The sequence below is a fragment of the Lissotriton helveticus genome, chromosome 9 (assembly GCF_964261635.1).
Source record: "Lissotriton helveticus chromosome 9, aLisHel1.1, whole genome shotgun sequence".
In the NCBI taxonomy this organism is placed as follows: Eukaryota; Metazoa; Chordata; class Amphibia; order Caudata; family Salamandridae; genus Lissotriton; species Lissotriton helveticus.
Window position 1 is genome coordinate 955,756,867 of NC_136070.1, and position 25,195 is coordinate 955,782,061.

Sequence of the window (25,195 nt, forward strand, 5' to 3'; positions counted from 1 at the left end):
ATGTGGCAGGGCCTGCGAGATGGATTGGTGATGTTGGAATGTGCGAAGATACGATTGAGAGTGTGAAATCAATACAGGCTGAAGCTACTGAAAGTGAGAAGAATGTTTGGAGAGAAACTACAGGTAGATTGGCTTCGACTGGCTGTTGGGTTGAATTGTCAGAACACCAAAGATGGATGTTGCCAGATGCTTATGTGCTTGCGGTGGTTACGATGGCACATGGTTTGTCTCACATTAGTGTGAAAGGGATTTGTAAGTTGTTGGCTCCAGTATGGCAGAATGCTGGAATTCCCAAGTGTGCGGAGAATGTGGTCAAGAATTGCATGGTGTGTTTAATGTATAATCCTGGCAAGGGAACCCCAACTCCAGCTGGTCACTTTGCTCCTCCGACGTATCCGTTCGAGGTTTTGCAATTGGATTTCATCCACATGGAAAGGTGCAATAATTTAAAGTATGTCCTTGTAGTTTTTTGCGCCTTTTCTAGATGGGTAGAAGCATACCCCCTAAAAGATAATACTGCCTCGTCCACTGCTAAAGTCCTGGTCAAAGAATATTTCCCTAGGTTTGGGTTGCCAAGGATGGTATGGAGTGATAACGGAAGTGAATTCGTGGGGAAGGTGATGAAGAGAGTGTGTGAAGGGTTGGGAACTCACCAGAAATTCCACGCTGCGAATCATCCCCAATCAGCTGGTTTAGTTGAGTGCTATAATGGCACGTTAAAGTTAAAGCTGGCTAAGATTCAAGCGAGCACTGGTTTCCAATGGCCGGATGCTTTACCGTTGGCACTTTTGTCAACTAGAACTACAGTACATTCCCGAATAGGCCTTAGTCCCTATGAGATAGTTTTTGGCCGTCCGGCAAATGTGTGGGGAATGCCGAGGCCAACGAAGTTCAGTGACATCGATTATCCTATGCTAGTGGACTACTTGTATGACTTAACTACTAAATTACGTGTCTTGCATCAACAGGTTCATGATAAATTGCTGCCAGCTTCTGTGGATCCAGGTCACACCCTCAATCCTGGTGACTGGATTTTGGTGAAGAACTTTCAGCGAACCAAGAATGATCAGCCCGCTGGACCGGCCCACGCCAAGTCTTGTTGTCTACGAGGACCTCAGTGAAAGTTTTTGGGAAAAAGAACTGGATCCACGGCGTACATTGTAAGAGGGCGCCGTTGCCTCTGCCGTACGACCAGTGGGTCCGTGAAGGTATTGCAGATTCAGAGACTGAAAGGGTGCCGAAGTTTGCACCGTTTAGCGATGCTGAGTTGGTATGGAGAGGTTCCGAGAAAGAAGATGACGATGTCCTTCAAGAAGCTGTGCCTGTGTCTCAAAGATTAGACACTACTGAACCTGAACTGTTGTTTCAGCCTCAAACAAGGCCTGGAAAAGAGAGTTATAATCTACGTCCTAGAAACAATGGACTAATAAAATAAATGAATTCCTTTTTTTTTTTTTTTTGGAACTGAACTCTCTCAGCCAAGAAACTTTTTTGGTATATTTTTGTGAACCACCATTCGGGTTCAGCTGTAGGGTCACGGTGTAAAGACTAGAGAGTGCAAGCCGAAGACGCAAGGTCAACGGTTCTGGTTGGTCTAAGGGAGTTCCCTGGGCTGACAGAAGCATTCCTTAGCAAGAGAAAACCAACCGCCGTGAACAGCATCGGTTAGAGGATGGAGTTTTTTGAGATTGAGAGAGCCGTTGAGAAAATTAACTTTAAGAAGAAACTGTGTATAAATATGCATAGCAAATGTTTTCTGATCACATGTCTTTTGATGTTTTTTAGCATGACGTTAGCTTTGGTGGGTTGGTTTGTATATTCTCTTCAACTGATTTATGCACCTATTTTCCAACCTACGACTTTACCTGCTACTACTTCTTTGCACTCTTTTCATACTTTACCTAAACACGAACAGATTAGAAGGTCGGAATTTGTGAATAATTCCTTTGTGCAACTTCTCCATCAACACCAGTTAGTAGTAAACACCACTAATTGCTGGGTGTGTGGTCTTATGCCACATACTATGGATAGAGGTATTCCTTATCAGGTTCAGCAAATCAGTTACAATGGGTCCGTATGGGCATATCAGACAATGTTTATTTATGCAATCGAAAACGATCCCCTGCGTTCCATGAGAGATAACTCAAGTAATAAAGCCTTGGTGAAGGGAATTACAGATATGAGTAGAGATATCGAAACGTATGAGACTATTCCCAAGGATGAGTTACTAGCATATGTTGGTTGGAATGCTACCAGATATAGTATTAGTCTGGGTGAGAAGCAGAGACGAAAAAGGTCACCTCCGATTTGGATTGTACCCCATCGTGGTCATTTTTGACTGCAAGGGAAAGGCAAGAATCCGAGAGCTCAGTTAGGGAAGAGTGTTTGTACTCAGACGTATGTCTTTGCGTCCCAAACTTCCCCACCGTTTTTAGCAGCTAAGGGCACGTATTTTGTCTGCTATGATAGAGCATATCATTGTTGCCCCCTGATTTTTCGGGAACATGTTATGTTGCATATTTGTTGCCTCCTACGTACACTGCTGCTGTAGATTACCACAGAACGAGAGTTGTTAGGGGTGTCTTCAGTAAGGAAGATACCACTGGACAAGAAGTGGGAGACTTTTTCAAGGGTTTCTTACCGTTTTGGGGACCTATGGCAAACAGTAGAAACTTATGGCAATTAACGAGAGTGGTTGAATCCACCATAAATGAAACTGCCGGTGCCCTTAGTAATCTGACCGCTGAACTTCAAGCGGATCGCCTTATGACGTTACAGAATCAAATGGTTTTAGACGTCATACTTGCAGATCGAGGTGGGGTATGTAAAGTGATCCAATCGAGTTGCTGCGTTTTCATACCAGACAATGCTCCTACAGTATACCAGGCCATTTCTAAGTTACATAAGATCTCTGAGTCTATAAATGTGGATAAAAGAGATTGGTCGTTGATTGGATGGTTTTGGGAACTGTTATAGACCTGGGGATGGAAGATTCTGATGATCACTGGGATGGCTTTAGCAATTCTTTTCCTGTTCTGTCTTTGTGTGCAGTGCGCTCCTGCTATATGTGGCCTCTGTGCTACTATGTGTGCAAGGAGACCTGTCCCAAGAGAGGTACTAAGTAATAGGATTATGCTCCAGCAACATCTTGATGATCTGATGAATATAGACCTGGATTCAGATTGACGTGAGTTTAGGTTATTGCCTATGTAAGGGCAAAAGGAGGGTCTGAGGTTCCGTGAATTCTGAACCCGTTCCATAAAGGTTATGTTTTCATTATGAATTTGATATTAGCGAACCGTAACTAGTTAGTGCGGCAAGTATGAGTGTTTTCGTCATGTTAGACTGATGGATTCGCTACGTATTTAGGGATTTCGTTCTGAACCCTTGGGTTCCATTTTGTGTATGGCAGCCATTTTGTGGTTGCCCTCACATAGGCCGATGACTGTGGCTGAACAAGTCTTTTAAGTACATGTACACCTTAGCTCCAGTTCGTGCTGACTCCTGTTTGATCTGAGTGAACTGACCCTGTAGCCTGAAGCCGACCTTGTTAAACCAGTTCCTGCCCTTTAGCTGATCAAGATTGAGGATCAAAGCACAGGACATCATAAACTTTTACTGCACACAAATATGCCTGATCTTACTCTCACCTGTTTCTGCTCCTTTCTTTATGGTCTATTTACGATTGGGTTGTGCCCTTTTTTATTATGGGTTCGTTCGACCTGTCTAAAGAAGAATGTTGGGTTTGACCGATGATTGATCATGGGCTGGGCAACTGAAAAGTGGGTTTTACCGTCATGCGATACTTTAGTTGTGGAAACATGTGATTGGTTAAACTGTAAACAAGGAATGTTTGCCTGAAGCATAATGTTTGGCATAAAAAGGGATGACTTGCTGTGTAAAATTGAGCAGTCTCCTGAGAACTCATACCGTGATGATTTCTAGGACTTCTGTTACTGGCTGCAGCCAATAAATTTGATCTTTGACGCCACCAAGAAGAGACCCGTGTCTCTGTATTCTAAGACAGGTGGAACCCGAAGACTTTGGGCGTGCCCCTGGCGCCGCTGGGTATTAAATAACCCGGTTCTTCAGTACCCATGTCTAATGCTTGTTACAATAGTGTTTTTGATCTGTCAGACTTAACACTGAGGTGGTCTCTCTCTCTACTTGGGAGATACCACATCCTATATTGATCCTGATGATGCTACTGTTGCTTTTGTATGTATCTTCTCTTTGATCATTTCTAAAGCGCCGTGAATCCCTTGGGATCATGTTTGCACTATATAAAACTTTTAAGACAAAACTAAATAAAACATACCTACTATTTGAGCAACAGTGTTCTTTGTGGCTATCCTGAACAAGGTTTCAACATGTACACTGTATCATTTTTATATCATTATATGCAATTAAAAGCTGTACCTTGGATTTAGTTTTTTACATTTCTCGATGTCTCCACTGGCTCTTATAGGTTGGCAATCGTGACTAGAAGGATTTGTCAACACGTTCTCCTTGCTGGCGAGTGGTCTCCTCTTCTGGCATGCAGGAGCGCGGTTCACATTTGCTGCAATGGGATTTGCAAACAGAGCGGGATACACATTCTCTTTTGAATAACAGACTGGTAAAGGCTGAGGCACATAGGAAGAGGCAGAGGTAGAACTTCTTCCAAAAATCAACTGGCCAGTTTTTGGCGAAGAGGTCGAAGGTGATGTCTGGCACTCTTGGACTACATGAATTGAGTAATCTTGTGGGGAAACAAAGGACGGTGCCACAATGTCTTCAAATGCGCGGTCTAATGCAGCAGACAGTTCTTTTCTGCATCGTCTCAGTTTTTCAGACATCTCACCTACAGATGAACAAAACACTTATGCATTTCATTTTAATCATACAACATCATAAGAACATGCATGCGTCATCATTATGTTATGAAATATAAACTATTGTTTCCAAAGAAAGTCTTCTTTTTCCTTGCCTTTCTATCAGTCCAAATTCAACACCATGTTTAATCTTTGAAGTGTTAGTTATGATTCTCTATAGGTTGCTAAATTAGTGATCTCAAAAGGCATGACTCTTTAAATGATATGGACTGGTTTACAGTTAAGACTGCACGCTTTACACTTTGCAGTAGGTTTCTAGTGCAAACCGATGCAGAGTTTTGTCTTTTATTCCAAACGATTAAAATACAAGTAATTTAAAATAAAAGAAGGATGGAGGGGAAACAGCAAAGAAATGGGAACAGCACAAAAGTAGCAACCAAACCAGTAAAATATTAAGCACAGAAGCATTTAACATCCAATTGCACCGCATCTGTTTATTCTAATCCTGGTTTAACCACTGTCTTCACATCATTCACAACACAGAACATTAACATTTGACAAACTCTCCTTAGGGAAATTTCTTTAAAATAACTTCAGAAAAAGTCAGGATCTTCTTGTGTAATGGTACAGAGAGAGACAACGAAATAACTAATTTCCCCAGTGATCAATGACAACAAAATTAGGAATTAATTTTTTCTGGAATTTCTTTATATTTCTACTGCGTCCTCGGCAATTAGTACCTGCATAAAATGTGTGAATGTATACATTTCTGCAGTGCTCGTAGTTAAAGTAGACAAGTGATAGAGGACTATCACTAATAATGCTGCTGCGTTCTTTACGAGAAAACTGACATTTTATAATCGAACAGATACAACAGTTATGACATTAAAAACATGTACGGGACCCAATCAAAAAATGTGACTTTCACAGAATGAAAAGGCAACTCATAATATTTGCCTTTCTTTTTAACACCTAAATTCTCGCAGCGAAGAATACAAAAAAATTATGATGGATGGAGTACTTGAATTAATCTCAGTCAATGGTAATTATTTAGGGTCACATTCCAGTTCATCATTTTTTAGCCCATCATGCCACCTCAGATTAGACCCAGCCATTTGCAAATCAACATTGGTTTTGCTCCACGAGGAACGGGTGTCGTGGGGTGTAATAAATGAACGTGGATGTGAAGGCAAATGGTGGATAAGTAGACCAATGTAGTGCTAAAAATAATAGGAAATGGGGAAAAATGGGGAGGGATCGGTCAACAATGCAGGAAGTGGGTGAGAAAGCAACACATACAGTGGGAATGGGGACAAACATGTACAGCAAAACAAGCACTCAAGCGTGGGTAGAAAAAACACATGAACTCCCGTGGAGTTCTCAAAGAAAACCTAAAAGTAGTGACCTGATTTTAAACATGGAACGATACAAGTCATCCAATCAAAATTATTGTAAAACAACTATGCTCCAAGGGAGGGAAAATCACAAGAGAAAGCAAAGCCATAGAATAACAAGCAAACAAACTATATATTGACCATAAAGTCAATCAATGTTAAGCAGCGGAAGGACCATAAACCCACTCAATGTATTGTGTTGTACACAGTAGGTCTTTCCTCAACGTACAGGCGAGACCTAAATACGTAGTTCATTTTGGCTTGAACGTTTTCAAGCAAGACAAAGACCCCCATATAAAGAGTCACCAAAGAACAGGCTATTTAACTTGGGCCACTTCCATCAGGATCCCATGACATCATTGTGCCACAACTGCAAAATTAGTGTTGGACCAAGTGACGCAGAAAAGAGGCAATTACCTAGATCCATTTGACCACGACACTTTAGAAACTACAAGCCCTTCTCTACAAAAGTATGGGACATGTCATTGCTCTGTGCTTTCCACTCATGGTGGTAGCAGCAGATTTAAAGGAGGCTGACTTAAAAGAAGGCAACATCCCACCAGAGGAAGAAGGTAGGAGCGCCTTGATGGATCCTGAACAGAGGTCTGCAAGGTCGGGTTTAGTGATGGTCTGAAGGGGTTTACCAGAGGGGCCTGCTCAGTCCATTGTCTAGACCAGTGATTCTTAACCTGAGGTCCTCGGACCTATGGGGGTTGCAATGCCTACTCACGATGTTCGTGACTGCTAGGAAATTTAAATATTATTAACAGATTAATAAAGTATATATATGAAGAAGCAACATGTAAAACTGGACATTTGAAAATATTCTACAAAAGTGAAAAACAATTGAAATTAGAAGCTACAAATCAAGTTGGCAACCTCAGATTGATTAGTGGGAACAGTGCAAATGCATCAAGCAGAATACAGTAAGGATGATGGGTGGCATCAATTAACTTTGAAAAGCGCCACCCTTCCCATTAAAATTTCAATTTGTATATTCATTTGTGGATTATATAAAATATTGAATAATTTGTGTATTCATGGTGCAAACCGGAAAGTGGCCCCCCATGTAGCTGCGATGAATTCTCCCTACAGGATTCTATGCATTTTATCATGTTTTGTAGCCTGTATACGGTACCCAGGAAGAAATACCTGGCACCTTTATTAAGAGAGGCAGGTTTTATCCAGGTCAGACCTGCCTTTGTTTATTTACAGTCTTTATGCAGTACCCGTGTTATCTTTTGTGTGGCCAGTTTCTTGGTGGCGGCTCATAGAATTAAATCACAAAATGCCCACTGAGGGATTCTGTATAGTAAAGCGTGCAATAACTTTGAAATATTTATAATACACCTAGGTTTGCTCTTATCCCTAATATGCACCACTAATGATTCTGCAATGATTGTGTATATGTATGAAATACGTTTTTTAATTGTATATAAATGTTTATTGCTTTTATGATTTTAACGAATCGAATAAAGTGCATTTGACTGACAAAATTTGTGTATTTGTTTGATGAACGCTTGTTTCTACACTTTTGTATATTGCTCCGGGGTTCAAATCATCAAAATTGCCTAAGCCAGAGTTCCCTGCTTCAAGTCATGTCTCATTGGGGGACCTCAGATTCCAATATTGATTCACTGGGTGTCCTCGGTTTCCAGTAATGATTAAATGGGGGCCCACAGAAGTAAAAACAGTCAAGAACCGTTAGTCTAGACAACAGTGGTCTAATGCTGGTGGATGAGGCTGGTGTCTTTTTTAGGAGTTTGTGCCTTAGAAGTTCTTTTCCTTACTTACCTCATTTTAACTGATGCCTTTTATGGTAATTTCCTTTGTGCACTCCTTTTCATGCCTGAAGGTTGGGTATTGTGAAACTTGTGGCCAAGGCTTGATGGCAAAGAATAAAGGATCCTTCGCTTCCAATGGACTACTTTGGAAGGGTTCCTTTTTTGTGGCTAACTATAAGATTATTTAATCCATTTATTGGTATTGGGGCCTGCAGTACTGGGCGAAGGTTTGAACCTGTCGACAGAATGAGAAAATAGCAGTTTATGGATAACATTAGAGGCTGAACTCATTGACTCCTGTGAGTACAGTGCACATTGTCAAAAGTCCAAACCAAAAGGGCGGGTGGTATTGTGAGATGATATCATGCATCATCAGGAATATGGAGGCCGACAGGGGCGCTTGAGCTGTGGGTGCAAAAGCGTTTCCAATAGATGGTCCAGAGCCACAATGACAGCATGGTGTGAAATAGAAGAATCTAGGTAGCCGGTTGTAAGATGAAACAGGATCAGATTTATTTACAAGGTAGAAGTAACAGTTTACAGGTGATGATGGTAGTAAAGTAGAAGCCCCACAGGGAGCAGCATCCCAGCTACTCAACCCACACTTTACAACTAGCATTGACTCCACCAGGCACACAGGAACATTCTATAACATCACACTCGCTGAGAAGCAGGGCACATGAAACAAAGGAAGAAATACATGGTGATAAGAGCAGGATACCACAACCCTGCCTCCTTTAAGAAGACAAAAACAAACAACACTTCAAATAAGAAGGAAACACTCATCATCATAAAAACGGACATATAAAGAAAGTGGGAATACAGAGAGAAATCAATCACACACACTCCCCTTCAGCATGTGGGCGCTATACATATGCCTCTATGGTGCCATAGTGCCCCTATGGGTGCAACACATATACCTAGGTTTGGGTGGTGCAAAGTAAATGCCCCATCTCCAGTAATCTTACGTGGAGAACCAGGGTGCAAGACATTCACCTCGTAAAATGTAACTGTACCACAGATTGGGCGCAAATGCCCATCACCAATAAGCGTAAGTAATGTAAAATGTAAATGTTTGTGCTTAAGGCAAATGCCCATCACCAGTAAAAATTGTAATACTAACAAAGGTTCCCATATATAATTATACAAAGCAATAAAGTACAGTGACAAAAATAAATCAAAACAAAATACACATTATGGAAAAAATCACATCACAAAAAAAGCAACCATTGTTGCCCATACAAAATATATATATTTTTTTATTTATATATATTTTTTATTATATTATATCTACCACTGAACATTAGGATGGAGCCATCTGAAATAGGATTCCGGAGGAAACTAAAAACACTCTTTTTTCCCCCTTTCATAATCCCGTTATCCTCGTTCCTCTGTAGAATTTATCAGTGATTAGCGCGGGGACACACTGTTCTATGTGTAGCCAGACGCTCTATAAATGATTTATTATTATATATATATATATATATATATATATATATACGCTTTTTACTAAGACCATAATACAAAATACAATACAGTCATAAATTGATGGTGCTCACATAATTATACAAAAACAAAATCAGGAAACACAATTACAGGTATAAGCAGAAAAGCAGTGACAGAGGCAGATAAATTCACAAAAGAGCACTGACTGGACAAAACACAAAACCAAAAATGCCAATTAATGCAGCATTAATTGCCATTTCTGGTGTTGTCCAAACAGTGTTGTTCTTTTGTGAATTCATCTGCCTCTAAAACAGATCAGCAAATACCATGGTTAAAGGAAGAAATTTAAAAATAGTACTCATAGCATGGTAATAATATTAATAAGACTTGTTTCACAGTGTCAGATAGGAGCAGTGCTGGAATTCTAATGTTGAAAGCGCTGATCCTAGTGTAAATGCTGGAAATCCAATCTGTTCCTTGCGGTTAGAACTGACCAAGGACTATCCGAGACAACACATATTAAATTGATGAATTTGTGGATTATAATGCAGCTTGTCCGGAACAGACTAAAAATTCTCTCACTCAGGGACGGACAACAAAGAAATATACTATGTTAGACTGCCAGGGCAACTGGCGTATCGTAGCAATAAAGCTGCAACACAGTGCTAAGCACTGCCGCTATGCAGTGATGACATTTTAATAACTAGATATTGAACGCGAAGAAGGCATAAGTAAGAACAAATTTTTTAACATGAACAAAAAACATTGCACTCCCTGCGTAAAATCACATAATCCATCCCATTCCAGTAACATGCCGAAGCGTCGTTTTACATCATTTGCTTAAGGAGGTAGAAGTTATTGCAAGCAACCTGAATTCATAACTGATGTCAGCTTATGTACACAGGTATCGGCACGCACCAGAAGTTCTCTACGCAGATGCAGTCACATAAGGAATTCTCCACCGAACTTGTAGCAGCCGCACACCAAACTGGAGATTAGGAATCCAGAGAACATTCCAACTTCCATGAGGCTCCTTAAGGCTCGAGGTAAGCATTGGCAATTTTGTTTTCTTTCTTCCTTAAAATGTCATCATTATTATATGTCATATCCCATTCTTCTTTTTGCAAGCTGCTGGTCCCAGCTAAACATATTCAATCCAAGGGTCCTGATCTACTTCTCTGACTAGTAAAGATAATCTGCTCAGAAAATCCAGTTACATTTGACCTCAGGTACGTACTGCACTTCAAACTCAAAATCCTAGAGCCTCGTGGATATTCTTGCAAACCTCTGTGGTTAGTAATTTGGTTAATGGCTTGTGATCTAATCAAAGGGTGAATTTTGTGCCCCAAATGAATTTAAGAAAGTGTATCATTGCCCAAACAAACGCTATAGCCTCTCTCGCTATGACAGGATCTTTTTCTAGCGCAGGGGGATAGAGAGTGAGAAGCAAAAGCGATCATCACCTCTTTGCCTTGTTCTGACTTCTGAAACAAAACTCCTCCCAACTCAGTACCACTAGCACCTGTAGCAACATACCTTCAGCTGAAGGATCGAATCCCTGCAATGTTGGGGCATTGCTAATGGCATTTTTTATTACAATAAATGCTTTTTGACATGTTTCATTCAAATACAGCTTTCTTTTTCATCAGAAGTCGCATTTCATGGGTCTTCAGTGAAAAATTATTAACAAACTTTGAATGGAACTCAACCAAACCAAGGAAAGATCTAAATTCATCCTTGGATTCGGGAACAGGTGCATTCACTATTGCTTCCACTAACTTAGATTTTGCCTTTATCCCTTTGTCACAAATGTCATGTCCTAAGTATATAACCACATTTTCCTCAAACTTGCACTTGCTTTCTTCAGCAGCCAATCCATTGTCCCTGAGAATACTAAGTACTTCCCTGAGAATTACATCATGGTGCTTTCTATTCTTCCCCATTATTAGAATGTCTTCTTGGAATTAAGTGACAACAGGTATATGACTGAACAACTTGGATAATAATCTCTGAAACACCATAGCGGCTGACATCAATCCAAACGGCATGCGATTGAATCGGTAACATTCAAAAGGTATGCAGACAGTTGCAAGATGTTTGCTTTTGTGTTCCAAAACAACTTGGTGATATGCCACGGACAAATCTAATGAGGAAAACCACTTAGCCTGTCTTGTAAGTGAAAGCATTTTGTCAATTCTGGGAAGGCTAAACTGATCTACAAAAATATTGTTGTCCAACTACCTTAACTCCACACTTAGGTTCACATTTCCGTTGGATTATCGGGCTATGTCCAATGGAGAAACCGATTCAGATGCTTCAACAGATTCAATGATGTCAGATTTTAGTAACTTCTCTAATTCTGTTTTTACTTCAGGTCTGACAATGAACGGTGTATCACGGGCTCTGTGCACCTTGGGTGCGGTCCCCTCTTTGAGTCCTATTTGATGTGTAAATCCTTTGAGTTTTCCCATTTTCCCCATACATACTGTGGGGATCTCTTGTAACACCCATTTTTTAGTGTCTTCACTCTCACATGCTATCAATACCTTTTCAGCACTGTTTGGATTTAGTATCATGTGCAGGATTTTTTGGTCCCTCCATACAAGAACAAAAGGCCCTTCTTTGGCAACATATAATTTACACACCACATGCCTATCTTTGAATTTAAATACCAATTCTCTGAAACTTAAGATATGTATCCTCTTATCCATGTAGGTTTCATCTTCTTAATGAAATATTTTTCCAACACGTTCGCCGCAATAATAGTGTAAGGGGAACCAGAGTCCGTTGGATGCTGTTACCTGATTTCTCCTAATGATACCCAACACAACGGTTTACTAGACCCTTCTCCTGTGATATTTAAAACCACTCTCTTACAAATACATCCCACATTTTTTCCTCTTCACTTGCATCTGAGGAATTTTTTCCTCACTATCTTTCACACACGCAATCTTGATACCGGATTACTTCTTGTATTTCTTTCTGCATACCCTGGCATAATGGCCATTGATTGCAAAACATGTGAAATTTAGCCTGCACTAACAATTATTCTCATTGACTTGTTCTCTTCTGTTAGTGATCAAATTATGTGTGCTGCCATGTGACGGGGCCTGCTCGTCTCCATTGCTAACTATGTCCCTTAAGAGTACACCACTCAGTGTACTCAACGGTGCGCACTCTTGTTGGACCCTATGGCTTCCTACTTGCAACCTATATATTTAAAAGTTTAAAACAATACAACAACCCCTCCTCTGCTTATTTTTGCATTTAATACAAGACTGATTTCAAGTATTTACAAATCTTCACTATGACTTCATCTTTGCATATACAATTATCAATGTTACATCACATTGTGTATGTAAACATCGTTATATGTGGATGAAACAAAGCTTCTGAACAAGTTTAAATGCATTTCGTTTTGTGTTATTCACCCTTCTTCATGGGAGCAGTAAATGTGAACATAACGATCATGTTACCATTGTACTGAAACAGCACTCATTTTAGAAACAACAAACAATAGTACTGTAAATCTGTGTTAAAGAGATAACAGTATCATTGTCTCAAATCCAAAATTTGTGTCATCAATCAAAATCATGCTTGTGACTTGATCAGAAAATTCTAAGGAAAAGAGGAGAATACACAGACCTATGCCTACACAGAAGTGAGAGGTGTGGAAAGTTAGAACACCAGCTAGTGTAAAACCATTATTCGATACCGTGATTGCAACGAGATGAAAGAATCCCCTCACACTGCTCCACATTCACCTTAACCCTAAGTGTGAATTATGTGGGACTTATACTCCCAGCGTGCACCACAGTCTTTACTTGTTGATAAGTCCAGTATTACATTAGCGAACGCCGTAGTAGCTGAATTCCGAGAAACTGAAACAGTAAATATATAACTGAATTGTTATATATTCATAGGTGTGCGAACGGGCTACACTTGTTGCTTACAGAATCTGTACTCACAAGTAGTCATACACTGTCAATGCAGCGAAATCTTGGATGGCTACACATGAAACTACCATCGGTCTGCAGTACCGCCTAAAGAACAAGTTACTTACCTTCGGTAACGCTTTTTCTGGTGGATACAGTATTTGTCTGTGGAATCCTCACCTTGTGAATATCCCCCTGCGTCAGGAACGTTCGGAAAATTCTTTTGTAGCACGCCGGCGTGGACGACGTCATAGGAGCACGGCATCGCGCGCTACTCCGACTGACGTCACTGACTCCTTATTAGGCCTACGTCAGCGTGATGACATCAGTTCCCCCATTTTTTCCGTGCCTTCAAAGGCACCCGGATGGACCAATGACAGTAGATATATACATATACAGTGTACACAATACATAATATCCAAAAATACACACATAGTGTGTAGACAATATATGAAAAACACCATATAAGCACATAAATGCATTTAAACATTGTCATAAACTCTGGTATAGAAGAGTGGACAACGGGGAGGCGGGTGGATCAGTGAGGAATCCACAGGCAGATACTGTATCCACCAGAAAAAGCGTTACCGAAGGTAAGTAACTTGTTCTTCTGATGGATACATCTGCCAGTGGATTCCTCACCTTGTGAATAGATTCCCACAGCAGTCCCCACTCCCGGAGGAGGGTGTCCACTCCTCTATACCAGAAAATCTTGAAGGACGGAGCGCGCAAAATGGCCATCCCTCCTCACCTCACTATTCAAACAGTAATGCTTTGCAAAAGTGTAGAGGGAGGCCCATGTCGCTGCTCTACAAATGTCCTCTACAGGTACACCTCTATACAAAGCAGATGTTGATTACTTTGCTCTAGTAGAATGAGCCCATATACCCACTGGAGGTTCCTTACCAGCCAGGGCGTAGCAGATCTTGATGCAAAGAATAATCCATCTTGAGATTGTACGCTTGTGTACAGCTCTTCCTTTTCTGCTACCAGCAAATCCCACAAAGAGGTGATCGTCCACTCGATAGTCTTTTGTTCTATCAAGATAAAAGCTCACCGCCCTTTTAGGGTCTAGACGGTGAAGTCGCTCCTCCTCCTTGGAAGGGTGAGGGGGAGGATAGAAGGTAGGGAGGGTAATGGACTGCCCCAGATGGAAGGGAGTTACCACCTTAGGCAGAAAAGCAGCCCTGGTCCTAAGAACCATTCGTTCAGCATGAATGGTCAAGAATGGGGGCTTGGAACTAAGAGCTTGAAGCTCACTTAACCTCCTTGCTGAGGTGAAATGTAAGCACCAGATTCAAGTCCCATTGAGGCACAATAAAAGGAGTAGGAGGATATTTATTTGTAAGGCCCTATAAAAACGTAAAACAACAGGAGATTTAAACAATGACGGCTGATCCGGCAAACAGAGAAATGCCGACAAGGCCGAAAGATATCCTTTGACTGTAGCCACAGCAAAACCTTGCTGAGCTAGAAAAAGAGCAAATTGTAGAATATCGGATAAACGAGCCTTCAAAGGGACAATAGATTTCTCTCCACACCAAGACACAAATTTAGACCATCTGTATGAATAGATTGACTTGGTGGAGTCACGCCTGGCTGAAAGAATGACATCCACCACATGTGGGAGAGAAAAGGAATTCAGGTTGCCCCGTTCAATCTCCAGGCATGAAGGTGTAAGGTCTGGAGGTGGGGGTGTAGAACCTGCCCCTCCATCTGAGAGAGGAGGTCTGCCCTGAGAGGGAGACAGAGCGGTGGGCACGAGGAGAGGGGGAGAAGATCTGTGTACCACACACTTCTTGGCCAATCCGGGGCGATCAATATAACTTAGGCCCAGTCTTGGCGAATCTTCCTCAGAACCAGAGGAATCAAGGGTATGGGAGGAAACGCGTAAAGGAGTTGTGAGCCCCAACTCAACTGAAACGCGTCCCCCAAGGCTCCCTGCATCGGAAACTGGAGGCTGCAGAATGACGGGCAGTGAGCATTCTCGCGAGTGGCGAACAGGTCCACCTGAGGAGTCCCCCACGTCAGAAAGACGTGACGAACCACCTCTGGATGAAGCCTCCACTCGTGGTCAACCGAGAACTGCCGACTGAGATTGTCTGCACGCACGTTCAGAACTCCGGCCAGATGATTTGCCATCAGACAAATCTGATGATCCTGGACCGACCGCAAAGGGAAGGGAGGAATGCCTTGAGCGCCAGACGTATCGCCCGTAATTCTAGAAGGTTGATGTGAAGCGACCTTTCCTCTGGAGACCACAGACCCTTGATCTCCAGATCCCCCAGATGAGCACCCCACCCTAGAGTGGATGCATCCGTTATTATTGTGGCCACCGATGGAGGCAGATGAAAGGGCTTTCCTTGAGACAGATTGCCCTCCACACTCCACCAAGACAGATCCGCTGCAGTTTCTCTGGAGATCCTCACTGACTCCCTGAGATCCCCGTAGTGTTGATACCACTGCCTGCGGAGGCACCACTGGAGTGCCCTCATATGCCAGCGTGCATGGTTGACCAACAGAATACAGGAAGCCATCAGACCGAGCAGGCGAAGGACCTTCAGGACTGGAACGACCGCACCATTGTGAAATAAAGGAATCATTTCCTGTATGTCGCGAATCCTTTGAGGCAGAGGGAATGCCAACATACAGTTGTGTCAGTACTGCACCTATGAACAGGTTGCGCTGGGAGGGCACCAGGTGAGATTTGGGCACATTTATCGAAAAACCCAAGCAGAACAACAACTGAGTTGTTATTTGCAGATGATGGAGCACCTTCTCTGGAGAATCTGCTTTGATCAGCCAATCGTCCAGGTAAGGAAATACTGGTATCCCTGACCTTCTGAGATGTGCTGCCACCACAGCCATCACCTTGGTGAAGACTCGAGGCGCAGTAGTAAGAGCAAACGGAAGAACCGCAAACTGGTAATGCTGCGATCCCACCGTAAAACGGAGATACTTTCTGTGCGACTTCAGAATGGGGATGTGGAAATATGCATCCTGCAAGTCGATCGACACCATCCAGTCTTCTTCCAGCAGCAGTTGAAGAACCTGCGCAAGGGTGAACATCTTGCACCTCTCCTGCTTCAGGTAAAGGTTCAAGATCCTGAGATCCAGGATTGGACGAAGTCTGCCATCCTTCTTGGGAATCAGGAAATACCGGGAGTAGCATCCCTGACCCCTTTCCTGCTCCGGAACCACCTCTATCGCACCTTTTTCCAATAGTGCCAGGACTTCTTCCTGCAGGAGACGCAGGTGGTCCTCTGAGCAAAAACCTTGGCAAGGAGGGTAATTTGGGGGAAATTCCCGAAAGGGAAGAGCATACCCATTCTCTACGAGATTGAGAACCCAAAGATCTGATGTAACCGATTCACAATAGAGCAGAAAATGAGTAAGCCGACCCCCTACAGGACCCACATGATCCTTCCTGAATGGCGGATCTAGGGCTGCTTTGCTGCTGAGGGAGGGGGTTGGAAAGAGGTAGAGGAGGAGGAGGAGGCCTGACGTCCTCGAGGGACGAGCTCTTTGTCTGCCTCTGTACGACTTGTACAGCGTATTTTGCTGCTGCTGTTGGGATTGACGATAGGAATGAAAGGAAGAACATCCAAATCCTCTGTACCTTTTAGCTGTCGAACCTCTGGTCTGCAGCCCCAAAGATCTGGCAGTAGCCTTACTGTCCTTAAACCTTTCCAGAGATGCATCAGCTTTTTTACCAAAAAGTCCAACACCATCAAAAGGCAAATCCAACAACGCTGCCTGAACTTCAGCAGAAAAGTCAGACGACTTCAGCCAGGCAGCCCTTCTAGAGGCAACAGAAGTTCCCATGATGCGAGCAACTGAATCAGCAGTGTCAAGCCTACTCTGAATCACTTGACGTGTAGCTGCGTGGGTATCGGCCAACACCTCATTAAAATCCTTCCTGCTGTCCTCAGGAATTTTAGATGCCAACTGCCGCACTGAGTCCATCAGGGCACGTATATATCACCCCAAAAGGCAAGTGGCATTTGACGATTTTAAAGCCATACTTGCCGAGGAGAAGACTTTCTTGGCAATCTGATCCTGTTTCTTGGACTCCTTATCCCCAGGCACTTGAGGGAATGCACCAACAGACTTTTTCGAGCAAGCTGCCTGAACAACAACACTTTCAGGCAAAGGGGGAGATGTCAAAATTTAAGATCCCCGGTTGCAACTCTATTCCTCCTCGCAACACCTTTTGCCACTGCAGGAGCTGTTAGAGGCTTGTTCCACACTTCCATTATAGGCTCAGTGAGAGCTTCATTAAAAGGAAGTAATGGTTCCACAATTGAGCTTGGAGAATGGAGAACCTCAGTCAAGAGATTTGATTTATACTCGACTGTAGGCAAGGTCAAGTTCAGAAGATCCGCAGCCTTCCTAATAACCATGTGGTAAGGCGTAACGTCCTTTGAAGGGGCATCAGACACAGATTACAGTTCCCATTCAGGGAAAAGCTCCAAACCACTGGGTTCCCTCAAATCATCAAAACAGTCCTCCTGAAGCTCTCCTTCTTCCACTTTATCCTCAGCCTCCTCTCTATATCTTTGCTCCTCTATAAGACGCTGAGCATCCCTTCTGGACCTCTCTTTTAAGCGCCACACCGTCGGATCCGCGAACGACTCCGACGGAGCCGGTGCCGACGTCGGGATCGAATCCGGAGGCACAGGTCTCTGCTCTCGAGGTCGAATCGGAGCCGGCGACGATGGCATCGGCGTCGAAGGCTTCGGCATCGAAGGCTTCGGCGTCGACGACCTCGTCGGCGCCGGAAAATGCCAAGCCGGAGTCGGCGCCGGCATGAAAGGCATGAAAGGAGCCGGGGCATAGGAGTGAGGAACTCCTAAATTATAAGCTAGAGGACCCATGGGACCCGAAGGCGCACCAGAGGGGTACATAGCTCTAGAATAGACTCCATACATCGCATTTAAAAACGAAGTAGGGTCCTGACCTAGAGCTGGGAAGGGAAGGTAAAGACCCCCAGGCCGATCCCTTTGAGGCTCCGGATTCACCTCTTCCTCTACAGGTAGATGGGTCGGAGTCTTCGAACCCTCTGGCATTGGAGTCTCTTCTTCCTCTCGAGCCGGAGACGGCGCCGGAGATAGATTCGAAGCCGGAGAACGAAACGGTGACTCTAAAGGTGAAGCCTCCCCTTCTGGATCCAACTCAGGAGATGGAGACACTACATCCTTCCCATGTCTCCTCTTCGGTGACTTCGGTCTCGAGTCCGAATCCCTACCAGAGTGATGTCGAGAACCATGTCTTCTCTTTTTATATTTCTTCCTTGACTTCGAAGCATGATCAGAAGACAACCTCAAAGGCAACTCCGCGCAGGATCTTGACCTCGACCTCGCCTTTTTTTAACGCAATCTCGAAGCCCACTTCTCCTTTTTTTCTTTTAACTTCGCCACCAGAAGTTTAGCTTCCCTCTCTCGAAGAGCCTTCGGGTTCATCCTCTTGCATGAAGAACAGCCTTCGACGTCGTGGTCCGAACTAAGGCACCAGATACTATCTTCGTGTGGGTCCGTTATCGACATGATTTTGCCGCACTCCCCACAAGGCTTGAACCCGGTCTTCTTAGTCGACATCTTCGACGAAACAAAAAAGCAAAAAAGACAAGGAAAACAGCAACAAAGTTACCAATAATTATAGAGATTCCCCGAAACCGTTAGCGTCGACGACGCGGAAAAAAGGGAACTGATGTCATCACGCCGACGTAGGCCTAATAAGGAGTAGTGACGTCAGTCGGAGTCGCGCGCGATGCCGTGCTCCTATGATGTCCTCCACGCCTGCGTGCTACAAAATAATTTTCCGAACGTTGCTGACGCAGGGGGATATTCACAAGGTGAGGAATCCACTGGCAGATGTATCCATCAGAAAAAAGGATACAACGCTTGTGAATACCTATGCTGTTTACTGCCCCGATAACCTATTCGGCTAATTGTCATCTCATTCTACCTGCATCTCCAAATTCAGCGGCTGTTCGAATGTACGGTGCTCTGTATAAGTGTGATTACAATCCCACTGGTGTTCATGTTAAAAGAATTCCGGATACGCAGGTCATGTGCTCTATTCAATGATAAAACATGAAGACAGACTCCCCGGTTAAACCACAAAAAGGGTTGCAACACTATGCACCCACAGTAGGAGATGCACATCGTGAAATTTCACAGCACATGTGAACAACAACCTAAAAACCTGATGAACTTCGTCATCTTATAAGAATACAGTAAAAGCAAGACGGTGCCAATGTATGCAAGACGACTTGAGACGAGTGTGCAAAAAAAACGTGCAAAAAATCTAAATACATGAAAGAGAAAAAAAGAAAAGGTGAAACCGAGATATTAAATAACATCAAATACAGATTACATTTGGTGTGCAATCTCAATTGTGGATTCCATCTTATATTACAACCGCTGAACGAATAGATTCTGTTAGCAAAAAGTTACTTTTCATTATTTGTGATACACTATAGTGTGAATCCTATCGTTATATGCTAATAGATGTCTCCCTTATTACAAGAAACAAAGCATCTCAAGTTTGTCATTGAGTTCTGTTGGAATTAGCGTATCTACGTATTTAACCCAAATGGTTTCTCTCTGGGCTAAGATTTCATGTGTGTTGATATGAGGTAGTGGAATTAATCTCTAAGACTGTAAAACGAAGTTGGGGTATATTGTGATTATTGCCGATCCAATGTGCAACTAAACAGGAATTGCGATTCTTGGTCCTAATCATACTCTTGTGTTCTGTGATTCTTGTTTTGATTTTGCGTGCTGTTCTCCCCACATATATTTGGCAGCATGGGCACTTTATTGCATAGATCAATGTATATGAATTACAATCAGAGGTATGTGTAACTTTATGATTTTCCTGTATGGGGATGTGAAATAGTATTTCCCAATATTACATTACTACAGTGAGTGCAGTTAAAGAATTTGCAAATTTCTTTGTGATTTTCTGTCTGAGGAATAGGCGGTATCTTTAACATTTCTTTGAGATTTTTAGAGTGTGAGTGTGCAAATAGAGGGTTTTCTTTAAAGAGGTCTACAAAATCTGAGACTTGTTCTAGCACTTCCCACCTTCTGTTGACAATACGTTTAAAAACTGATGACTTGGTTGAAAATTTCATTACGTAAACCTCTCTGGATTGTGTGGTTTTAATTGATTGCTGCAATAAGCTCTTGCATTCCATGGTTCGCACTCTGCGGGACTGCATTATCCAATACCCTAGCTGGGTATCCTCTTTTCTCGTATTGTGAATGGAACTTTTGTATGACAGAATCGCATGTCGGTTTCTGAGGTAATCCTTTTGACTCCGATAAACTGCGACAGAGGCAGATGTTGTTTTAATGCTCGTGGATCAAAACTTTTGTAGTGTAAAGCATTATTTCTGTCTGTGGGTTTCTTAAAAACCCTTGTACTTAGGCCCTTTCGAGTCATAACCAATTGTCCAATTGTATGTCTAAACAAGCATTTGCAATGCAATAGGTCTCGCATTCACGCACGTTTGAGCTATTGGCATTGTAAATGACAATGCCTTTTATTTATGTTTTGGGTTTTAAAACATAAATAAAAGGCATTGTCATTTACAATACTAATAGCTTAAACTCTTGCAAATGCGAGACCTATTGCATTGCAATAAAGGGCCTTCTTGACTGCTTGTTTGATTGTAAATATCAGAGGAAGATACCGGTCTGCGACGTCTTCAAAGTAGTGATAAATAAAGCCATGAAGAAGACGTGTAAGTGTTTTAAATTATACAGACACAAAGTGTAAAGTGAGAGTTACATTTGATCTGAGCTATAAACACTAACTAAGCGCTCCAACACCTTTCAGTCTGTGATTACACTGTTGCGGCTCAGGAGTGAGAAGGGGCTATTTCCTGCCCTCTCCATGATTTGAATGTGCAGTGTGGCATGGCGTAATGCCATTGGTATCTTTGGCCTAATAAAAAACACTCCAGCTGTAGTAGGGCCCTGGCTTCACCTCCTGGTGTAGCACGGGCTGTGCTTTATGGCAGGCATGGAGGGATGGATGGTCTCGGCTTCCAGCTCCGGCCTTGTACAGTGCCCCTGTTATTACTAGTGAGCACGAGGCGCTGAGGTGGTGGTATTGGTGGTGGTGGCGGTGGTGGTATTGGTGGTGCTGGTATTGGTGCTGGTATTGGTGGTGGTGATATTGGTGGTGGTATTGGTGGTGGTGGCATTGGTGATATTGGTGGTGGTATTAGTGATATTGGTGGTGGTGGTAATGTGGCAGTACCTGTGATATTGGTGGTATTGTTGGTGGTGGTATTGGTTTTGGTGGTGGTAGTGGTGGTATTGGTAGAGCTGGTATTGGTGGTGCTGGTATTGGTGGTGGTGCTGGTTGTATTGTGATGGTGGATGAATTGGTGGTATTGGTGATGGTATTAGTGGTGGTATTGGTGGTGGTGGTGGTGGTATTGGGGGTGGCATTAGTATTCTCGGTGGTGGTATTGGTGGTGGCGGTGGTATTGGTTGTGGTGGTATTGGTACTGGCTGGTGGTGGTATTCGTGGTGATGGTGGGAATGGTATTAGTGGTGATGGTAAAGGTGGTGGTGATATTGGTGGTGGCATTGGCGGTGGTGGCATTGGTATTCTTGTTGGTGGTATTGGTGGTGGCGGCATTGGTACTGGTTGTGGTGGTATTGGTGGTGATGGTGGTGGGGATGGTATTAGTGTTGATGGTAATGGTGGTGGTGATATTGATGGTGGTGGTATTGGTGGTATTTGTATTGGTGGTGGTATTGGTGATGGTATTGGTGGTGGCATTGGTGATGGTGGTATTGGTGATGGTATTGGTGGTGGTGGTATTGGTCATGGTATTGGTATTCTTGGTGGTGGTATTGGTGGTGGTGGTGGTATTGGTACTGGCGGTGGTGGCATCGGTGGTGATGTTGGTGGGGATTGTATTAGTGGTGATGGTAATGGTGGTGGTGATATTGGTGGTGGTGGTATTGGTGGTGGTATTAGTGGTGGCATTGGTGGTGGTGGTATTGGCGGTGGTGGCATTGGTGGTATTTGTATTTGTGGTGATGGTATTGGTGGTGGCATTGGTGATGATATTGGCGGTGGTGGTATTGGTCATGGTACTGTTTGTGGTGGTATTGGTGGTGGTGGTATTGGTGGCAGTGATGGTATTGGTGGGGGTGTCATTGGTGGGAGTGGCATTGGTGGGGGTGGCATTGGTGGGGGCGGCATTGGTGGTGGTATTGGGGGTGGTGTTGTTGTTAATAAAACAGGCTTTTTAAAACAAACCTTCAGGTGGCTTTAGTACACATGACGTAACACAGATGTGCTGTTGTCAGCTTCAGTCCATTAGCACAGGATAATGTGCTACATGGAATTCACATGACTTCATTCGCTAATCATTTCTAAATCTGTTTTACTTGGGGGTTGAAACAGACACAAGATAATGCCGGGTTGAAGTGATTGAAAGCGGGCGCTGTGTTACGGGGGCAGCCGTGCTGCTTAAAAAATACACAAGCGGTTTCAGCTGAAGCAGCGCATGTCCAACCTGCAGTAGGAGAAACTCCATAAAGTAAATAGTGCTTGCAGACTAAATAACAGGTCCAGTGTAACAACTGAAGTAAAGGGGCCAGTAGCCATGGGAGGTTACAAATGAAGACAAGGCCGTACTAAGGAGGGACTAACAAGCCTATTAACGAATCCGAAGGCAGCATTTACGAAAGACAATGGCACAAGCCCAATGAAAAATATGGGCGGAGAGTGGGAGCGGCTTCTCTCCCATACTCTACTGGAGCAGTCTCAGAGAGTGAGCAGCGCATGCCGCTAGGTTAGACCTAAAATTGGATGCTGTGTTGGCATGTTATATGTGAATTGGATGTGAGAATTCTGTTGATTAAGTTCCATTACGTTTAATACCAACTGCTGATGTGTGTTTTTCCAGATAATTAGAATGTCATAGGTGTAGCGCATATAAGAAATTAGGTTGTCTGACCATGTTTTATTCTCGTAGATATGTTGTTGCTTGAATTTGGCCATGAACATACTGGCATATGAAGGTACCCCTGAAAAACCCATCAATGTGCCCGTTCTTTGTGGCAAGAATGAATTATCCCATGCAAAGTAACTATGAACAAGTATTTGCAATGCAAAAGGTCTCACAGTTACAAGAGTTTCAGCTATTAGCATTGTAAATAACAATGCCTTTTATTTATGTTTTCAAAGCAAAAACAAAAGTCATTTATTATTTGCAATGTCAATAGCTCAAACTCGCGTAAATGTGAGACCTATTGCATTGCAAATGCTTGTTTCTCTTCTCTCAGCTCCAGTTAAAGCGATTCCTCAGCGAAGCTCACTACCAAAGCCTGTATTAATTAGAGGGCATGTGTGAAGCTCCGCCTTCCTCTCGGCAGTTACAAACACGCACTGGTACAAGCAAGCAAGCACTGGCAAGTTTAACCCTTTAGGTGCTGCCGTCGGCCAACGGTCGTCACGGGCACTACCTCCCCAGTGCTGCGTGCGACCGCTGGACGTCCAGTTCAGCACTGGATAATGGACAGCGCAGCACTGGGGAGGTTTGTTTACGAGCTCCTAAGGTGTTAAATACTGTTCTTCACGAGAAGCTACAGGTCAAACAACAGAGAAATACAAGCATCTCTGTACAAGGAACCACAGACTTCCTTTCCGAGGAACCGGATGCATCACCGTTACAGGCCTCCCATTCTGAGGCAATATAGGCTGCCTGCCATAACAAACCTGACGGGAAACCAATCACTCCATCCAAAGAACTACAGACAACCCCCTCACTGCGAAACACAGACATTGATCCTTGAGTAGCTAGCTGCAGGCATTCCACCCGAGGAACCACAAACATACCCATTTACAGACAATAAAGGTTCCCCTACATGCGGATCCTGCTCAGGAACCAACCACTCAAAATAACGGCAGACACCCCCGTCACAAGTAAACAAAGGCATCCCTACTTGAGCAGCTACAGACATCCTACCCTAGGAACCACAGACACCCCCGCTGCAGACATATCCATCTTGAGGAAATACAGATATCAAGCACACCCATTGCAAGCATCCCTAACAAGCACCACAATACAGACCTCCCCCAAGGAAATAGAGAAACACCCACCACAAGGAAACACAGATATTAAAGGCTGCCATGCATGCGGATCCTGCTGAGGGACCGATCACTCTAATAAACTTCAGGCACCCCAGCCACGGGGAAACAGACCTTCCTTCACGAGCAGCAGCAGGCACCCCACCCGAGGAAATACAGACCCCAGGTACAGACACCATCATCCTGACTAAACAAAGAAGGCAAGGCATCCCTGAATGAAGAACTACAGACACCCAGACTGAGGAACCTGCCAAGCCCCTGTTAAATATACATAGAGCCAGTGCTTTAAATGGGCCGATACTGTCCGGTACTGAGTACCAGCACTTTTAAAATTTGAGTTGGAGAGTACCTGCGCTTCTTAAGAGAGACGTAATACTTTCTTTTTTTTCTTCCAACAATAAAGGTTTATTAGTATTAGTCAAATAATAAATCAGCAACATTGGAAATGGTTAACAAAGTATATCAATACAGCCAAAATATTGAAATGCTCAAGTATTCTAAGTTCTTTTTTATTTCAACATATAATTGTAGAGTACCGGCACTTCGCAGAAACAAGCAGTCACTTCTATTTTTCCATTTCAAGCACTGCATACAGCCCCACCCCGAATAAATGCAGCTGTCCCTACATGAGGGAAACACAGAACACCCTCCCCCTGCCGTGAGGTAATAAACATGTCAGTCAAACCCCAAGGAAC

General features: G+C 43.3%; 1 protein-coding gene across 6 annotated transcripts in view; it reads right to left on the minus strand.

The window, feature by feature from the left end:
- Positions 1-25,195, minus strand: part of C9H3orf62 (chromosome 9 C3orf62 homolog) — a 217,094-nt gene that overhangs the window by 102,314 nt on the left and 89,585 nt on the right. For all 6 annotated transcript variants that reach the window (XM_078661225.1, XM_078661224.1, XM_078661223.1 and 3 more), the window contains one exon: positions 4,420-4,843. In XM_078661225.1, coding sequence (XP_078517351.1) covers positions 4,420-4,838 — 419 coding nt within the window. In that variant the 5' untranslated portion in view covers positions 4,839-4,843. The remainder of the gene's footprint in view (positions 1-4,419; positions 4,844-25,195) is intronic.